The sequence below is a fragment of the Rhea americana genome, unplaced genomic scaffold (genome assembly GCF_003343005.1).
Source record: "Rhea americana isolate MKP2758 unplaced genomic scaffold, rheAme1 scaffold_31, whole genome shotgun sequence".
NCBI lineage: Eukaryota > Metazoa > Chordata > Aves > Rheiformes > Rheidae > Rhea > Rhea americana.
Genome location: NW_028186435.1, coordinates 1,837,645 through 1,854,954, shown reverse-complemented (window position 1 = coordinate 1,854,954; position 17,310 = coordinate 1,837,645). Strand labels below are relative to the sequence as shown.

At 38.9% G+C, this 17,310-nt stretch overlaps 2 protein-coding genes across 4 annotated transcripts; one reads left to right on the top strand and one right to left on the bottom strand.

Moving 5' to 3' along the window:
- Window positions 1–687: 687 nt before the first annotated feature.
- LOC146592977 (uncharacterized) lies at window positions 688–7,335 on the bottom strand. Of its 3 annotated transcripts, none has more exons than XM_085310000.1 (7): window positions 7,215–7,335; window positions 6,426–6,670; window positions 4,621–5,005; window positions 3,223–3,394; window positions 2,229–2,407; window positions 1,344–1,440; window positions 688–1,010 (listed from the first exon to the last, which is right to left on the bottom strand). In XM_085310000.1, exons 2-7 carry the CDS (start codon window positions 6,621–6,623, stop codon window positions 854–856), a joined length of 1,188 nt encoding a protein of 395 aa, XP_085166126.1. In that variant the 5' UTR covers window positions 6,624–6,670; window positions 7,215–7,335; the 3' UTR covers window positions 688–853. The 3 variants fall into 3 exon arrangements, with proteins under 3 accessions (XP_085166126.1, XP_085166128.1, XP_085166127.1); XM_085310002.1 differs by having other exon boundaries at window positions 6,426–6,535; XM_085310001.1 differs by lacking the exon at window positions 6,426–6,670.
- A 975-nt stretch (window positions 7,336–8,310) lies between these two features.
- Window positions 8,311–17,310, top strand: TXNL4A (thioredoxin like 4A). The gene is made up of 4 exons (XM_085309999.1): window positions 8,311–8,392; window positions 8,725–8,898; window positions 15,262–15,365; window positions 16,773–17,310. The coding sequence occupies exons 2-4, from the start codon at window positions 8,746–8,748 to the stop codon at window positions 16,942–16,944; spliced, it is 429 nt and encodes a 142-aa protein (XP_085166125.1). The 5' UTR covers window positions 8,311–8,392; window positions 8,725–8,745; the 3' UTR covers window positions 16,945–17,310.

Here is a 17,310-nt window from a genome sequence, read left to right as displayed (position 1 = left end):
AGAATRGTGGAAAGGCTTCCTGATTTTATGGAGGTGACAAACCTTTTCTTGGGTCTTCTGACTTTGTTGTTTGCTCACACTCAGGAAAGAGGTATGGAAGAAGTGTGGAAGAGCCAGGAAGRTGCCTGGCTTGGGGCTGGAAGTTAGCGCTGATCACTAAATTTTGCTTTAGGCTATGCCTTCACTGATGTAATTTCAGTGCTAGCCATTAGCCTGGTTTAATGCCGAACCAAGATAAAAGCAACATTTTTGTCTGCAAAGAGGAACTAAATCTCTTTGGATTTACTTTGGTTTTCAAAAGATCCCCTAAGGGAAATCAATGAYTGACCTCACTTTGATTTAACAGTGTAGATGAAGCTATGCTCTCCTTACCATAGAAAACCTTAGGCCTAATATCATTTCAATGGAGTCTGCTTTCTCGAGTGTTTTGATATCAGGATAGACAACAGCAACAATGTTGCTGATTTCAGCAACATTGGCTGAAAAGTGTTTTAGGATACAGTCGGAATTCTGCAGGGAATTAATGTTCAATCCACTTTTAATATATCCAAACTGCTCAGTGTGCTTCCTTATCACTAGGTAGTAGCAAGTACTGGGAATAACATGCAGGTATTAACTGAAATAATGAACTAAAGATAACAAACTACATAAATGCTCAGTTTAAAAGTTTCAAATAAATGACTTTTATTTGCTCTCCTTTGTTTTTCAGAGTTGGAAACGACAATACAGGGTAATCACAATGGGCCAACAGCTTTGCAGTATCATGACAACAAAAGCAGTGCAGGAACACAGGAACTGTAGGAAATAGTGTCTTTTCACAGATATGAGATTTTGTGATGTCAYCTGATACACATCATTTGGGGAACACTTCACTGGGAATGGGTTTACCATTGAGAACAGCTAGCATATTTGCTATTGCTTCCTCTGCCATCATATGGATGGCTTGGACTGTTGCAGTTCCAATGTGAGGGGTTATGATGATGTTATTTAATTTTAATAAAGGATGGTCCCTGTAAGAAACAGAAAGAATAAAATATATTACACAGGACATTAGGCTGCTGCTATCACATGCCAGTTGGAAAGAACTCTATCCATGGGAAGCTCTTACTCACTTCCTCTTTCTCTGTATAGGTCTTGTTGCCTTGCCTGTCAGTCAGGTTGCTAAGGAGCTGACATATGTGGGAAACAATGACTGTTTGCCATTTTTTATGTTTGTGCAAGAGAGGTTGAGGTTTTGCTTTAAAAAGTGAGAAGGATTCCCAATAGAGATGGAGATTATGAGCAGAATTTTCCAGAMAATTTAATCACTTCAGATTAATAGAATGGAAAACAGCCTTCTCTACCTTGGAAGAGGCTCAGGGTATGTCACATCCAGAGCAGCAGCCATAATAACCTTCTTCTGGAGAGCTTCTACCAATGCATCTTGATCAATAACTGCACCTGCATTTAAATGATAATTTCTTGCTGTCATCACAAGTTAATAAACACCTTTTTAACTTAGTGGGTGGAGAAAGTTCTCCAAGTTCTAGAAAGAAAAACTAAAGAATTTTCATTTGTTAAAAAATAAAATGACCCTCTAATAACAGTTAACCAAATAAACTAAAGAGACATTCTATTTATTAATCTTTAAATAGAGGATGATCACAGTCCAGTGCATAGAGCATTTAATGGGWTGTGAGAGATTTAAGTCTATTCCTCATTTTGACATTGACTTTTATATTATTATAGACAAATCATTTCAAAGCTCTTCGAGCTTTTTCACTCTCTTACCTCTTTGTCTCCTGAAACTATAACCTCTTTAGATCTGCTCCTATAYGCTTGTTTAGCATCAACAGATCTGCAATCGATCTGAGATTCCTTTTCCAGAGAGATTTTCCAATAGAGGCTTGTGTTTCTCCTTGTAGGCTATTCTTCACAGGTGATTAATAGCTATTAACTATTTAATGATAATAAGATTATTTTCACTAAAGAAAGCTGTCTTTAGGATAATGCTAAAGAAACGTAGAGCACTGCCGAGCACCTCCAAATTCTGTTAGAGGTCCATAGGAGCTTGTGTTCAAACACATGGCATCTGATCTATAATAGGTCATTAATCTGTAGAGTGGGAGCTACTCTGTGACTCAAACAATACCTGGAAAAAGGCCCAGTATGAAGTGGGAGAGGGAAACACAAACACAAAACACAGCTTTTACTGTTGAGCCACAACCAGTGCCTTCAGATCATCCTACCTCGGCTGATGTTTATAAGAGTGGCTGTGGGTTTCATTAGCCCCAACTCCCTTTTCCCAATCAGTTTGTGAGTCTCTGGAGTCAAGTTCACAACCAGCATRACAAAGTCAGATTGCTGTAGCAAATCTTCCATCTTCTCACAGTAATGGGCACCAACTGCCTGTTCCTCTTCCTTTTTCCTAAGGGAAAATCGCACACTCAAACTGGCACAGCTGCTTAAATGATCAGTCAACTCTAAGAGAGCTCTTGAACAGTACAGAGATGAAGAGGTTTAAGGCCAAGACATAGATAGGTATAGATGGTGGAAGGGAGGAAGGGAAGTGAGATGTGGCGTAGAGGGAGTAAGAGCCTAGAGGACCAGCAATACACTGCAGGAGTCATGTAAATGTAAAACCAAAGCAAGTTAGTGATACTAAGTACAGGATGGTGAGGATGCTGTCAGCCTCCTATTCTTCCCCTGACCCGTGTCTGTGCTGGTCCCTGTAGACTCTATTTTTGAGGCATGTGAGTTAGGACGTGGGGTTGAAAAGGAATGAAGGGCAAGTGAGGTCTGAAAGAACGGAAATACAAAATTAAGAGTTAAGACTCTTGCCATTAGCACACGTATAATGAGCACTAATCACACGTTGGGCTGGGGTAACTGGTGGTGTTGCCAGAAGTCTGAGTGAAGAAGCTGGCAGGACAGAGGATACAACTCTGGCAAAAGGCCTACCCGGTTTGCTTGGGCTACATCACCAAAAAGGTTAGCACTGCTCCCGTTCCAGAAGTGCTAAGAGCTAAACAGGGAAGAGTAAGCTCAGAAAGGGGAGGGGAGCTTTATTCTGAGGGCAATAACAGGGAACRAAAGTGAGGAAGTGGAGGCATGCTGGTGATATTCCTAATTTTCTTACAACTGCCACAAGTACTGTACTTAGAAGATGGCAGACACAGATTAGGTCTGTGATTTCTGTCACTGTACCTTCAGTAATTACACACAGTAAGCAAACATTTTTACCTCTGGTTCCTGTTGTGGTAGAGAATCTTCATTTCAAAGGCTTTGGCCCTCTGAGCCACTTTATAACCAATACTGCCCATTCCAATGATCCCAAGAGTAGCCTTGGTAACTTCAACTCCCAGCCAGTCAACAGCAAAATACTTTGTGTCTGAAGAAATTGCAATCTGGCAGCCTGAATGTAAAACAATGCTAAATGGGTACAAACTGACTGTAAATTTAAAGCTGGAAATCATGGAGAAAAAGGTTTCTAACTATCTTAAGCAGCAGAGTTCTGGAACATTCCCTACAAAATATCTTAATTAATTTTGAGAGGACAAATGTGGTCATATAAGAAGGCTTAGATGCTGCCATTCTCAATAGCCAGAACTGGTGTCAGTGACCCAGAAGCATTTCTCAAAGTGTTTTTTTTTCTTTTTTTCTTTTCTTTTTCTTTTTTTTGTTCTGTGAGGAATAGCTCTTCAGGGAATTAATTCTTCCGTAACTGTAACAATCTCTCTGCAGTTTGAAATAGCTTACTTGACATTTACCACCAGGCAGACATTGACTTCACTCTTTTAGCTGGAGTAAATTTTATCATCTGTCTCAAGGATCAGCCCAAAGCCTTACCACTACTTGTGTGGGGACGAAGGATTAGGAAAATCCATCCAAACAATGTTATGCTGTGGTACATTGTAGATTTCATCTCTGCCAGGGATACCTAAGAGCTTTTGTAAAAACAATTCAAGGTCCAGAGAGATGTAATAGTAGGAAAGCATCAGGGGAAAGAGGAGTTATTTCATGCTCAGGGACGGAGCAGTGGTGACAGAACTGCTGTGACCCTGGAGAGAAAGGCAATTTCTTGTGACAGCCTCTACTGACACCTTCCTTCCCCTGAAGAGYATTGCATAGCAAGGATATGTGGGGAAAGGATCGACTTGTGAGCACATAAATTAATGTTGGTAGTGCAGTTTGGATTAATTTTGTCAAAAGGATCATCAACTATTTCAATAATAATGTTTGTACTATTCTGGAAATAAAGGCCATTAGCTTAGATGAACTCTTTTCAGAGCAGGGAAGAATGAAATGTGATGTGATTCTTTTTACACAACTATAAAAAAGCTTGCAGAGCAGGTAGCCAGTGGAGAATAAAGCCCCAGATATTATTCCAAACAGGGTATCACAGGTGATTTTCAGATGCTTAATCTAGACACAGGCCTTATTGTTGTCACCACTGCCTTGAAAAGAAATGGAGCATCTGAAAAAGTACAGGAAAAGCAGAACTATCTGAGAATAGAGTCCTCAGAATTCTCTTCCCTGAAAAAACATCTCAAAGATCGATTCAGATAGATCATTTGTAACATAGTAAAAGTGGAATATGTCAAAGAAGTAGCTAAGATCTGTGAACATTTGAAATATTACCTTCCACTAGCCTTCTGGCAGATGCCAGCATCAAGGCCATTCCTATGTCTGCTGTTGAGTCAGCAACGGCATGTGGGGTGTTAGTCACTTTTACACCAAAGTTAGAAATCATTTTCACATCTAAGTGATCCACTCCAACGCCGGAGTTTCCAATAACCTTTAAATTAGGCAGGCTTTCCAGGAGCTCTCGGTCAATAGTTGGCCTGCACTCAAACACAAAAACAGACTGGATTTTTTTGCTCATTTCTTTTTTGTTTTCAAGAAATTCCTTCATGGTGATAAGGCGAAAGTGTTTCTTCAGAAGTGCTACATGGTTTTCCAGYACACCATGAGTTCCTCCTATATCCAGAATCAAAACACCTGGCAATTCTTGTTCTGCCATGACCTGCAATAACAGAGTAAGAGAAATACTCCATTGTTTAAGAGGATATCCTTAAAAGAATTATGCTGTAATGATCATTTAAATTCACATCTATAAAACTGGAAATTAATGGATCTCAATACTGCTCTAAAGATACAGAATAAATCCACAATCACTTTGTACTAGTGTGATCTTACATTACAAATCTTTCCAGTATCTTCAGTCAGTGCTGGATCAGGCTCTAACACCAAGGAATATCAATCCATTAAATCAAAATCCAGTATAAGTCCTACACAGTTCTCAGGTAGTTTAATTTAAGTCCTGAATCCACATTGATTTCATACACCTCTGGCAGCTTCTCAATCTTATTCACTTTTTTTTTTTTTTAATAGATATAAAGAGTGGTAAGAGACAGAGGCTGCTAGAAAGTTACCTAAAGTTTCTTGACTATTGTTTATGGTTGGTGAAGCAGCAGGTAGTGTAGGGAGACACTGTGGATCAAACAGGTCTGACAACATCTGTCAGGAATGGTTTAGGTCTAACTTACATGTTGAAGGGCCATTATTGGACAGCTGCTGCACTGGTTGCCTTCATGTTTTAAACAAACAAAGCAATGGAATGAATAATGCAACCATACTACTACTACTACAAAAAATGTATCTAATTATTTTTTCCCAGGTGAAATCTTTTGAACTCTGCCATGCCCATATGGTTGGAAAAATTACGCAAATTTCCCCACATGCAGTCAGTGTTTCATAAAGTTTCATGCAACATGACCTTCTAAGGAAAAATTAAATTCATGCTCCAGAATTAACTACCTGTAGAATAAAAGACAAGATCTAATGCCATATAGTAACAGCACTGCCCAACTTCTTGACGAGCAGCACCTGATGGTGTTGCAGCAAATTATTCAAGCAGGATGGTAACTAAACCTTACAGTGTTATGAGATGGAAAACTGGGTGCCAGATATGATCATGTGACTGGCAGACGCCAGGGAGCCAGTACTGTATTACACCACTTGCTTTTGTCACCAGTTTCTCCTTCATTATAATACACCACTCAGGAAGGTCACAGTCAGATACACACTTATTTTAGAAGCACTTTCTGAATTTCACAAATAAAAAGATTTCATGATTCATGTGGAAGCCACTGTGCAACACAGTGAAAGTGATTTAGGTTTAAACTATTTAAACTAACCAGCTCATACCTTAAAACAGGCTAGTCATATATAATTTACCTTTTCAGAAGCATGGCTGTGCTGAATGTGCCACAATTTCAGCCACTTTTTGATGTGTGCGTGAATTGTTAATAGACTGCAGTTTTGATTCAATGGCTTGTTTTAGTACCAAGTACAATTAAAACTTAAAAAAAGATTTTGACAGAAGTAAACTAAACCATTTGAAGGAATCTTGTGCAGAGCAGAGGTCTCTCCCAGATACTAACCTTAGTTTGAGGAATATTTAGTGTTCTTCCAGCACTACTTGGGCCTGTCTTGTAGCTCTGTCTGTAATCCACATTCCTCTTTTGACAGTGATGCACATGAGAAGTAATAGCTGGATGAATTAATTTATGGGCCAAATTTGGCTGGCCATCCAAGAAGTGGAGAGATTTTAACAGACCAAATGGTCTGCCTCTGAACATAATTGTTTGGCTATCAGATGCCCCGTTCAATGTGTTAAATGTAACACCTGTTAAGGACATGACAGTTTTGGTTTTGGACTTGTATTATCTACAGCATTGCTAACTCTCTTGCTAAAGCTGTGACACCTCACATTTTCTATCTACACAAGATAATCTGCCTTCATTTATGTATACACACATAATGCTACATATTGGCAAAACATGTATTCTCTGGTCCTTAAATATTGCAGGGAAAACTTTGCAAACATGACTCTTAAGCTGAGACAAATGGGCAAATAAAAGAGCTGCATRTAAGTATTAATGTCAGTGTTACTGTTTTTCCGAGCTAGCCTTGCTACTTTTGTGAAGTTTGACTCACTACTTTCAGGTTYGTGCCTTGGCACGATCACATCACCAGGCTTACCTAAATGCCAACAAAATAAACCCGTGTAATTTATCCTAGCTCTTTTTAAAATTCAGGTTAATAGCTTGAGTTAGCTAGAATAAATTCCCCCCACTAACTTATCTGCGGGAGAAAACTAGTTACTTGAATAGTAACACAAGGATTAATCTGGACAGGTTTCTTTCTGAACGCATTCCTGTTCATCTTACCGCTTCTGGAGGAACCAACAGCTCTCAATTTCCTGATCGGTGATGCACACCCCTCTCCTACGTATGGTAGGGTTTGTCCCAAGGCCCGAAAGCTGTCTTAGCTCTGCCTGCACATAGCTCCACACCGCGTATCCTCCCCGGGAAACCTCAGCCAAGGCCTGCTGCCTACATTCACTTAACTCTTGCTCTGCCAGATGCCTTTGTCCAGAGAAATATCCAYCAAAGTGTCTGAATACTCCCCCCCGAAACTTTGATATGCCGTGGGAAACGCAGGCAGCGCGTAGCCTGCAGATGGAGGGGGGGTTACTGCTCATTTCTGTGGGGCCTCCTGAAGCAAGAAGGCTTTCTCCTGAGATGAGGTTGGCTCCCCTCTCTTCTCACCTTCCTGAAATTGAATTACCTGGAAGGAAGATCACGAGATACYGTAAAAGGAGGATTTTGCCCCAGTTTTCTGGAGAGCTTTGCATTTCTGTGGCAAATTAATTTGGTACAAATAGGACTGTTCTCCAAAGCCATAGCTCAAGTGTGTATGGATTCTGCATAGCTGAAAGTATGGCTTTATCTCTATTTCCTGCAAACTAACCTTTTAAATGAGAGTACAGTGTAGAAGTATATATTTGCTTTTCAGGAAGCAAAAAGATTGGCCTGGGATACCCCATCTCAATGGTCAATTTGACTCTGAAACCTAACGATGGCAATGCACATGCCATGGTTTCACTGAGGACCGCTTCAACAGAAATGTTCACCTCATGCGTTCAGGAACTATCCTTTCGATTGCAAAAAATAGTAGTGCTTAGTGGTACCTAAGTAAGACCACGGTCAGGAGCTGGGCAGTGCAGTCACCCGTGCAGGCTCCCCGAGGAACAGGGACTCCTTCTTAGTGCCATCGACCATTTTGGTTGCCCTCTAATCCCCCTTCGCCGACTTGGTACGGTCCGCGCTATTATGCCCCTCCCCCCCCGCTCTTGGGACGTGGTATGCGCCAACGGGCTTCGCTTGGGCCGGCCCCGCCCTGCCCCGCCCACTGAGGGGGTCCCGCCCCCCCCACTCCGGGCGGAAGCGCCGTTCTCTCCTCCCCCTTCCGGCGCCGCGTTCGGCCGCGCTGACGTTTCCGTCACTTCCGCCGCCACCGCCGCCGTTCGGTTGCCGTCTCCCGCCGAGCGCAGGACGCCCCAGGGGTGCGGCGCGGCGCGGCGCGGCGCGGGGGAGGGGATGGCATGGGAGAGGGGGCGCCTCGTCCGCGGCGCGCGGCCGCCGCGTGTGCGGGGCAAGCGCGAGCTCCGCGCCGAAGGTTCTGGAAGGGGCTTGGGCGGGGGTTGGGGGGAGCAGCGCTGCGCCATGGCGGCGCCGCCGCGGCCGTTACGCGCTGCCTTGGGGTGTCGCTGCGGGAAGCCGGCGGCGCGGTGTGAGCAGCGGCGGGGAGCGGGAGGGCGTTTCTGCGCGGCGGCGGGACGCGTGCGAGCAGGCCGGGCTGGGTGTCAGCTGCCGGGTGCGTGGTGCCGTCCCGCAGGCTCGCCACCCGCCCTTCAGGATGTCGTACATGCTGCCGCACTTGCACAACGGCTGGCAGGTGGACCAGGCCATCCTGTCGGAAGAGGACCGAGTGGTGGTCATCCGCTTTGGGCACGACTGGGATCCGACCTGTATGAAGATGGATGAAGTCTTGTACAGCATTGCGGAGAAGGTAAACTGCACCTGCCRCTCGCTTCCTGCTCTCAGTGTGTCGAATGGCTGAGTCCGAGGCAGGTCACCGCTCTGGTTGTGGAGAGGTATTTCTGCGTTAGGAGGCAGCAGTGAAGCTATTCTGTTTGCTCCCATGAGCATCTCCTAAAGGTGACCACCTTCCCTGTTGTTTGTAATTGGGGAAATACGGGACGAAGAGTGCTGCACATCATGAAACCAGAATCGCTGCTGCTTAATAATTCCTCATTTAATGAATGCCARCATTCAAACGAAAGCGCATGCTGGGTAATAGGAGCACTATGATTCTAGGTAATGTAGCACCATCAGTTTACAGTCAGAATGCTTAGTAGCTTCAGAGTCTCGTTTGACTGATATAAAAAGCTGTTCTCATTTTGACATTTAAAAACGGTAAGATCTAAAATATACAGGAAGGTGTTGACTAACACATCAGTGATATTCTTAATGTAAATGAATGCTATTCTGTTTTGTTGAATGGGCTGAATTAAATTTTAGGACATACTGAGGCAAAGTTTGAAGCTTTTTCAGATGGAAACAGGGCCTTCTGACAGCTGATTGCTCACTTTAGACAGGTACACAYTGAAGAACTAGTTTGTGTTAGCATACAGAATCAGCTGTAGTTTACCTTTTCATCTCTYTGGTAAGGATATTGTGTAGTGTTGTATGCTGAAAACTGACAGCTATTCTTTGAATCACATAGGAGGAGAAGCAAAAAATCAGAGACACAAATGTTAATATTTAAGCTTAGGCAGGAAGAGGAGTTATTTTCACGTAAAATTATGTGCATATTACATAGCTTGGCATGAGGTTGTGTTCATGGTGTAGTCTTTTCTTTTTTAATGGTACTTTCAAGTAAATGAGCTTCTGTTCTGTCTTTCAAATCCTATGTTTAAAGATCTCTACCTACAGTCAAATGCTAAGACCTAATAGGATATAGTAAGGGCAGCTGTGACATGGTTTAATTTAGTCATTYTGTATATAAAGGTGGGAGTTTCTTATACGTGGATACTGTTAGTATCTACTCTTGGCAGGATGTTTGGCAATTTGGCAGACATATTGGCGCTTAAGGGTGACTGGGGGAAGAAAGAACAGTATAACTTCTTATTTAAAAATCTCCCTCTGCAGAAATGGCAAATTAAAGAGGGAGATCCTTCCTCATCCTCTTGCTTACAAGCCATGTTTGGATCTCGCAGCTGTTTTAAAGAGTGAGTAAAAGTTCCAATTGTACAGGTGTTTATACTAGCGAATAATACAGAATGTTAACATACTGTAATTTCATGCTACATTTGGAGAAAATGTAGCTGTATTTCATATTTGGTACCGTGGTGTCATTGCTTTTTTAATCTGCAGCGTATTTTTGGGTAGCAGTGATGTTATCTCTACTTTATTATATGAAGTTACGGGGTTTGGGGGAGAAAGAGAAACTAGAGCAACATACAAAAAATACAAAGCAGATAATTTTCACTGACATGTACTCTACTTTTTAGACCTACGTTATTTTTTCAATGTGGTACATGAAAAGGAAGCAAAGTTTCAGTGAGTTCACAATAAATTGTATAAATAAATATCCTTTTTTTGGTTAAAATCATGCTGAAGCGAAAGTCTGAACTGGGTTACGCAAAATTCATCTGGAGCACTTTCTTTATAAATACACTCTTTTTCAAAAAAATTGTATTTTACAATAAGGTCATCTCCTGAAATATAGGGCTTTGCCTGCTAAATTTCTATAATACTTTTTTTTTAGTTGTAACAAAAGTTTTTTAAAATGATGATTTATTCAGTTCTAAACACAGTAAATCAGATGACCTCTCTTGAAGTAAGGTCACTTTAACAGATAGGTTGTATTGGATGAGTGCTGGTCTAGGAAGGATTGTTCCAATATTTTGCACTTACTTAATCAGAAGTGTGAATTGCTGTGACTGGCACAAACATTAGTTGTTCCTCTTTGCCTTAAGATCACAGGAAAAATGAGAGGGAAGGTGGGGGGGAGGATTAAAAAAAAGGGGGGGGGGCGTGGAGGRAAAGGGGCCTGTGGAAATGACAGTGATATTATAGTCACTCTGTAACACACTAGATGTTTGTAATTAAAATTGAGCAAAGCTTATACATTTATTCATGTCCATAGTTTTCAAATTCATTAGCCCTAGCATTGCTTCTGGCTGGATGTCCTTTCTCTTCTGGCATATAAATGTAATACCTAAACTGCAATAGCATATTCAGAATTGAGGGGWGGGGGTAAACATTGATGGAGTAGACCTTCAACTTTGTGCTGACTGTGTTTGCAGTCTCTTTCAGTTCAGTAATGAAAGCCTGCTAGGTTTCTTCAGCTTGAATGAATTATTGCAAAAACTATTTTCAGTTACCGTATTTTTTTCTATGATAYCCATATCCTCATATCTATAAGACATCTAAATTTTAGAGACATTATCTAGGAACAGGTGAAGGTCAGAAGATTTTTCTTGTATCTTTTTTCCAGATTTCCTTAGAAATTTTCTGTGTCTAYCCTGGGCTACTCTTGGCCATAAGCTAATGTAGGGTTGTGAGACTTATTTCAAAGGGCGTGGAAATCTTAACAAAAAAAAGGGAAGACTATTACTTATCCTCACCAGAAATGTAAAGAAACTCTAATGCACTCCTACAACATAAGATTGCCACAGCAACACAAGGACAAGGAMAAATGTTAATAATCATAATTTTCTGGAATGATCCTGTTAATTAAGAGTATCCGGAGGGAGAACCTTGGAGGAGAAGTGAGATTTATTTTATCTGATGTATTATTTTTTTTTCCTTCATCTGTTTCCTATTTTCCACCTACGAATCATCTTTACAAGACAAGATTTATTGAATATGTATATTAAGTTCAACTGTATCAAGATTAAGGGACATACAGGTTGCTCTGCTTTCTAATTTTGAGCCATTCCRTTTAAAATTTTAGTAGTACTCCACCAAAACAGATATAGTTCTGTAAATTATTAAAATATTGGCCTGGAACGATGGCTGGACAATAATGTACTTTTGTTTTCCTGTATATGCTTATTGAATAGCTAATCCGTGAAGTTACAATAACTGTGTGGGGGGTGGAAAACAAACCCACAGCCAAAACTAAAGCCTAATCCTTATTAATAAGTTGATAGTTTTGAGTGCATGCTGCTGGGTGTTTTCTCTTTTTTTTATTTTTGTCTTCTGTCTTGTCACCATGGTCAACAGCAACTATGATGGCCTAGTCAAACAGCAAACATTGAACTGAACCATAAATAAGTCAAGTTGTTGGAAATAAATACTCTTGAGACATTAATGTCTTGCCTGTGTTTCTRTTGAAAGTGTTAGTCTTTAGGTGTAGGGGAAGTGTGATCCTGTCCAAAAGGAGACATTTAATGAGTATTGAATTGCTTTTGCTAAATAAGCCTTGTGGATTTGAGCTGACTCTGTAAAGGCAGCTCAGATGCTTTGTACTACTGTTTCCAAGTAGCTTGGGTCCAATATTGTGTCTGAGAGTACGGGCTACTTCAGGCTGTAAAACTGTTTAATGTGTAGAGACATCTCAAGTAGTTCTTCAGGGCTTGTCTTAGATGGTATTGAAACAAAATGCCTCTTAGGTGAGAAGCCTGCCCTGTKTGAAATGGCCACTAAGAWTAGGTATATGCAATGCTTCTGCATCGCCTGTTCCATTTTTAGGCTCTTACCCATGTGTTTATCAGTTTTGTATTTAGGCCTAAATMACAACCTTCCACCTCTCCATGTATCAGTTACATGGCAAGGCCCATGTTATGGGCAACTTTGTCAACCATTGTTAAAACACAGAACAAAACTCCCTATCCAAATGTATTTACAAACTAAGTGATTTCTGAGTATGGAAATGCTTTAAAATAGTATCTCGTCATTGTGGTGTTTGGTTCTCATCTTGTGAGATTTGAAATTAGGAAAGCAACAGAGAAAGAATAATTTTTAAAGTTCCAAATTAAAATTTGAGAATTCTGTATCCATCTTTAAGGGGGTTACTGCATCATCTGTTTCACTTCTAGTGCGTGGTTATGCTTCTCTCCTACCCATGCAGGAGATGAGGAAGTTTCAGATAATGTCTGAGATKCTTGGATTATGCTGGTAGCTTGAAAATATGCTTTGCAAAGGTGATTTTAATGATTCAGTCCTTTTGAGTGAGATTTAGGTAATACCTTATTAAATAATTGCATAAAGTATCTCTATTTCAGAAGATAAGCTAATCTGTTCCTTAACTGTGGCTCCCCTTTCTAAAATCTTAGGCTGTTGGGATTCATTTCTAGTGCAAACATTTTTGGTTTGGCAACAACTTGACTATATTAACTGTATAAAATGTCAAGCTAGCTTTGAAAGTCTTATTGTTCCAGTACTTTGTGGAACACATTGTTATTGCAAGTAAAGTCTTAGTTTARTGATGCTTTTGCAGCTGTCTATCATTTGTCTCTCAGCAAATTGAGATTCTGAATATATTAATGCTTGTTTTAACTTAAAGTCATTTTCTGATCTCTAAATTAAGTCATTCTCCAAAGACTTACTTTTAGTTTAAGAATTGCCGAATGTGTGTTGTGGAGCTTTCCCACGCAAGGAAACTACTGTTGATGCTAAAAATGTCAGCAGACTGAAGAAGAAATAAGAGGAGAAAATAAAAATGAATGCTTCAGGTGTTTTTGAAACCTGTATTCTGTCTCCAGAGGCTAACCAGAGAATAAGTGTGGATGCTTTTCAGTTAAATTATAGACTTTGAGCATCCTCTTACGTTTCTCAGAAATCTTCCATGTAAAATTGTTATGGGTTAGAATAATCATTTCAGAGGGTGTTTAGTTTCAGTCTGATACTATGGCTAACTTGAGGTATTTTAGACTTTAGATGGTTTGGAACACTGCTTAAATGAGGTGATTTTGTTAGATTATTGGTAGAGCCCAATGGCTCCATMTTAGCACAATAAAACACTTACATGCTGCATGAGCCCAGAAGAGATCTGTTAGGAGTTTTTTTGCTGCTAATACTTGCATCTTTGAAGTGTGGTTTTTTTTTCCTTAACTTTTTTTTAGCAATTCAGAAACTTTCTTTAGGAAAAGTCTGTCACAGTGCATTTACTGTATGTTCTTATTCTGTTTTTTTAATAAACATCACCATACTTTCTCAATTAAAGTGCTTGTTAGGATGCTTAGTACAAGGTACACTATACAGAATATGCTCATCTCATACAGTCTAATTAGTTTTGTGGGGTAAAATATAATTTCTGGTTTATGTAAAGATTTTTATTGACCATTGTATTTCTAGATGATTGGTAGCAAATTAACACATTAAAAGCACTTTGAAGTAGTAAGTAAGCACAGACCACATGTTTTACTACAGAATTCTTAACTGTACATAGTCAAATGAGGAAGACAGAAACTGTGAATTTGTATGTCAGGGCTGAGCAAGGTTGTGTGTTCATGTTATACAGTGCAAGTACTTGATCATATACCTTACAGTTACTGATTTCTTAATTTAGATACCTACCACCTTACATTTTAATTTATATATACATATTTACCTATACAGATACAAGTTTAGAAATTGAAACTCTAATTGCAATAAGGGTCAAGTCTACAACGTCTGATATAAGCATGATTTTCTTTCGTGAATGAGAAAAACTATGAAATTAAAGGGGGAGGGTGATTCTTGTGCAACTAACTCAGTAATTCTTCAAAAATCTATCAGGATGAGAATTGCCTGGAGAGTAGCTCCTCATTGAGGTCCTCTTTTCATTATCAATTAAAAACTTAAGCTCCTGCATTAGCTTCATATCTTTCAAAAAGCTATTAATATTCTTTTTTCCTTTTAACTATTTTTTTAAATGAGACTGATTAAAAAAAAAAAAAAAAAATACCTGGAGGAAGGCACAAGGAAGGCCATTCCAGATCATTAGTTTTCTGAAGTGTACAAGTAGCTGACAACAGAGGTAAAACGTGTCAGCTGGCTTACACAAGGCATTTATTCTACATGTTTGGAATTGTGCGTATTATTGCAGTGTCTTAGTTGTCTACAAAAGGCATTTGTTTTCCTAAATGCTTGCTTTTTTTCTTTCTTTCTTTTTCTTTTTTTTTAAGCATAGTCACTTTCCTGTTGATACTGGATGTAAAATTAGCATCTTGCCTGTATATAAAAGTATTTTCCATGTTAATGATTTCTTTTGCATTTGAAAGAATAGCAAGCCTATTTACCATGATTTTGTGTGTTAACATTTTGCAAAGTAAACGTGGCAATAATAAAAGCCTTTCTTTTAACTAATAATATCAATAACCAAATACTTGGTAAYATATATATAWTAAAATATATTTATTTCCTGTTTTCTTCTGTTTAGGTAAAAAACTTTGCTGTTATTTATCTTGTGGATATCACTGAAGTACCAGACTTCAACAAGATGTATGAGTTGTACGATCCCTGTACAGTCATGTTTTTCTTCAGGTGTGTAATCATTCTAGCATACAATTCAATTAAGTGTGTTTTTTTTTTTGTGCCAAATGCAGTGCCTTAGTAGAATTGTAGATCCTTTCTGAATTCATAACAGCATATTGATACTTACATCTTTATTGTTCTACAATGGAGTAAATGGATTGAATAGGAAAATGGCTTTGTTTTCCAGTTAGTTTAGTAACTCTACTTTGGTATTAATACTTATGTTACTTTCTAAGCCATGACTGCCTGCAAACCAAAAAAATAACGATTTTTTTTGGATTGCAAAAAACCAAAATTTAAATAYTTCTATGAAATGAGATCCTAAAAGAAATCTGATGGAATTGAGGTTCTTTTGTGCTAAATTTTCATTCTAGTGTAACTTCAGATGTCAGGAATTGTCCTCTTTTGTGGTGGTGGTTGGATTTTTTTTGTTTTGTTTTTAATCTGAAAAAACCCTTCAAGACTTTGTCACTGGCTTGATAAAAATTATTCTTAAGTATTCWGCTGAATATTTGATTGAATTTGAATCCATCCTTGTGGAAGGAAATCCATTTTCTTGTTCACAGATAATTCACATCTAGGTTTGTTCTTTTAAGTTTTACCCTTTCAGCTACTGAAGTATGCTCAGTATTACTACCTACAAAATCATTGACTTAGCATGTTTATAAACAAGCATAGTAGATAACTTTTGAAACCCATTCTGTCAGCATAACTTGTAATAACATAAGGATTTTATTTTTAAAATATTTTAACTTARTTATATCAAACTCTGTATTTGTATATAAGGTACAGCTTTGATGTAAAGCTACTAGACTTTTAATGTGCAGTCTGCAAAATCAGAGGCAGTGTGGAAATTTAACTAGTAGAGTGGAAACCATATGAATGTTTATTTACTAATGACGTACAAATTAGTTAAAATGAAAACTTTGTATTTATTATCCATTTTTTCATAGTTGTAAATCTGAAGTTCCCTGTAGAGATTACTACAGGATTATGGCACTCAAGCTTGTCAAACTTGCTTTAAAGGTATATYCAAAGTAGTCAGGTTCTGGGGCTAAGGCATCTCCTTTGATGAGGTCAGACATACTACTGGCAAGTCTGGAAATATCTCTGTGGAGGTAGATGGTAGTAGGAAAGAAATACAAACTAGAGAATATATCGAAGGATAATAGTGCTGAGTAATGATCTTGATGCAGGAGCATTTGTACTCCTTGTTCTAGCTATAGAAATAGTCAATAAAATGTTAACTTAWATATGACGAGTAGATACTTTTGTTTCAGGCTTTCTTGAAAATCTGTTTGTTTTAAGGGCTTCTTTTGAATCTTACAAAGCATTTGGGGCAGGGGGATATTTTAGTTTTCACAAACTGAACTATAATAGCATATTAACCTGGCTGTTTTTTCTTTCCCATTAAAGGAACAAACACATCATGATTGATTTAGGTACAGGTAATAACAACAAGATCAACTGGGCGATGGAAGATAAGCAAGAGATGATTGACATTATAGAAACTGTTTATAGAGGAGCCCGCAAAGGTCGAGGTTTGGTAGTATCACCGAAAGATTATTCTACTAAATACAGATATTGACATTTTCTTAGCATCTGCTTTCTTTTAACCCCACATACCCTTAAATTTATCTTTGTGTGTGTGTACATATTAATGTGTATATATTAAAACATCCTAAAATTTTGTGAGCATAGTTGGAATTATTTAAAAGCTTTTGAATTCTGTTTGAAACAGTAGAAGACATGAAGTCTGGAACTATCTGACTGCAGAAATTCTGTAGCTGCATTTTTTTTAAGTAAGTCTTAAACTCAGTCTAGTATGATATATTTTTCTACACAAAAAGCCTATTCGTGGAAAAAAATTCAACTACSTTTGCCTGCTTTTGTTATGCGAATATTGGGGAAAACTGTATAATAGCTTTTTAAAAGGAATAAAATGTTCTACTTA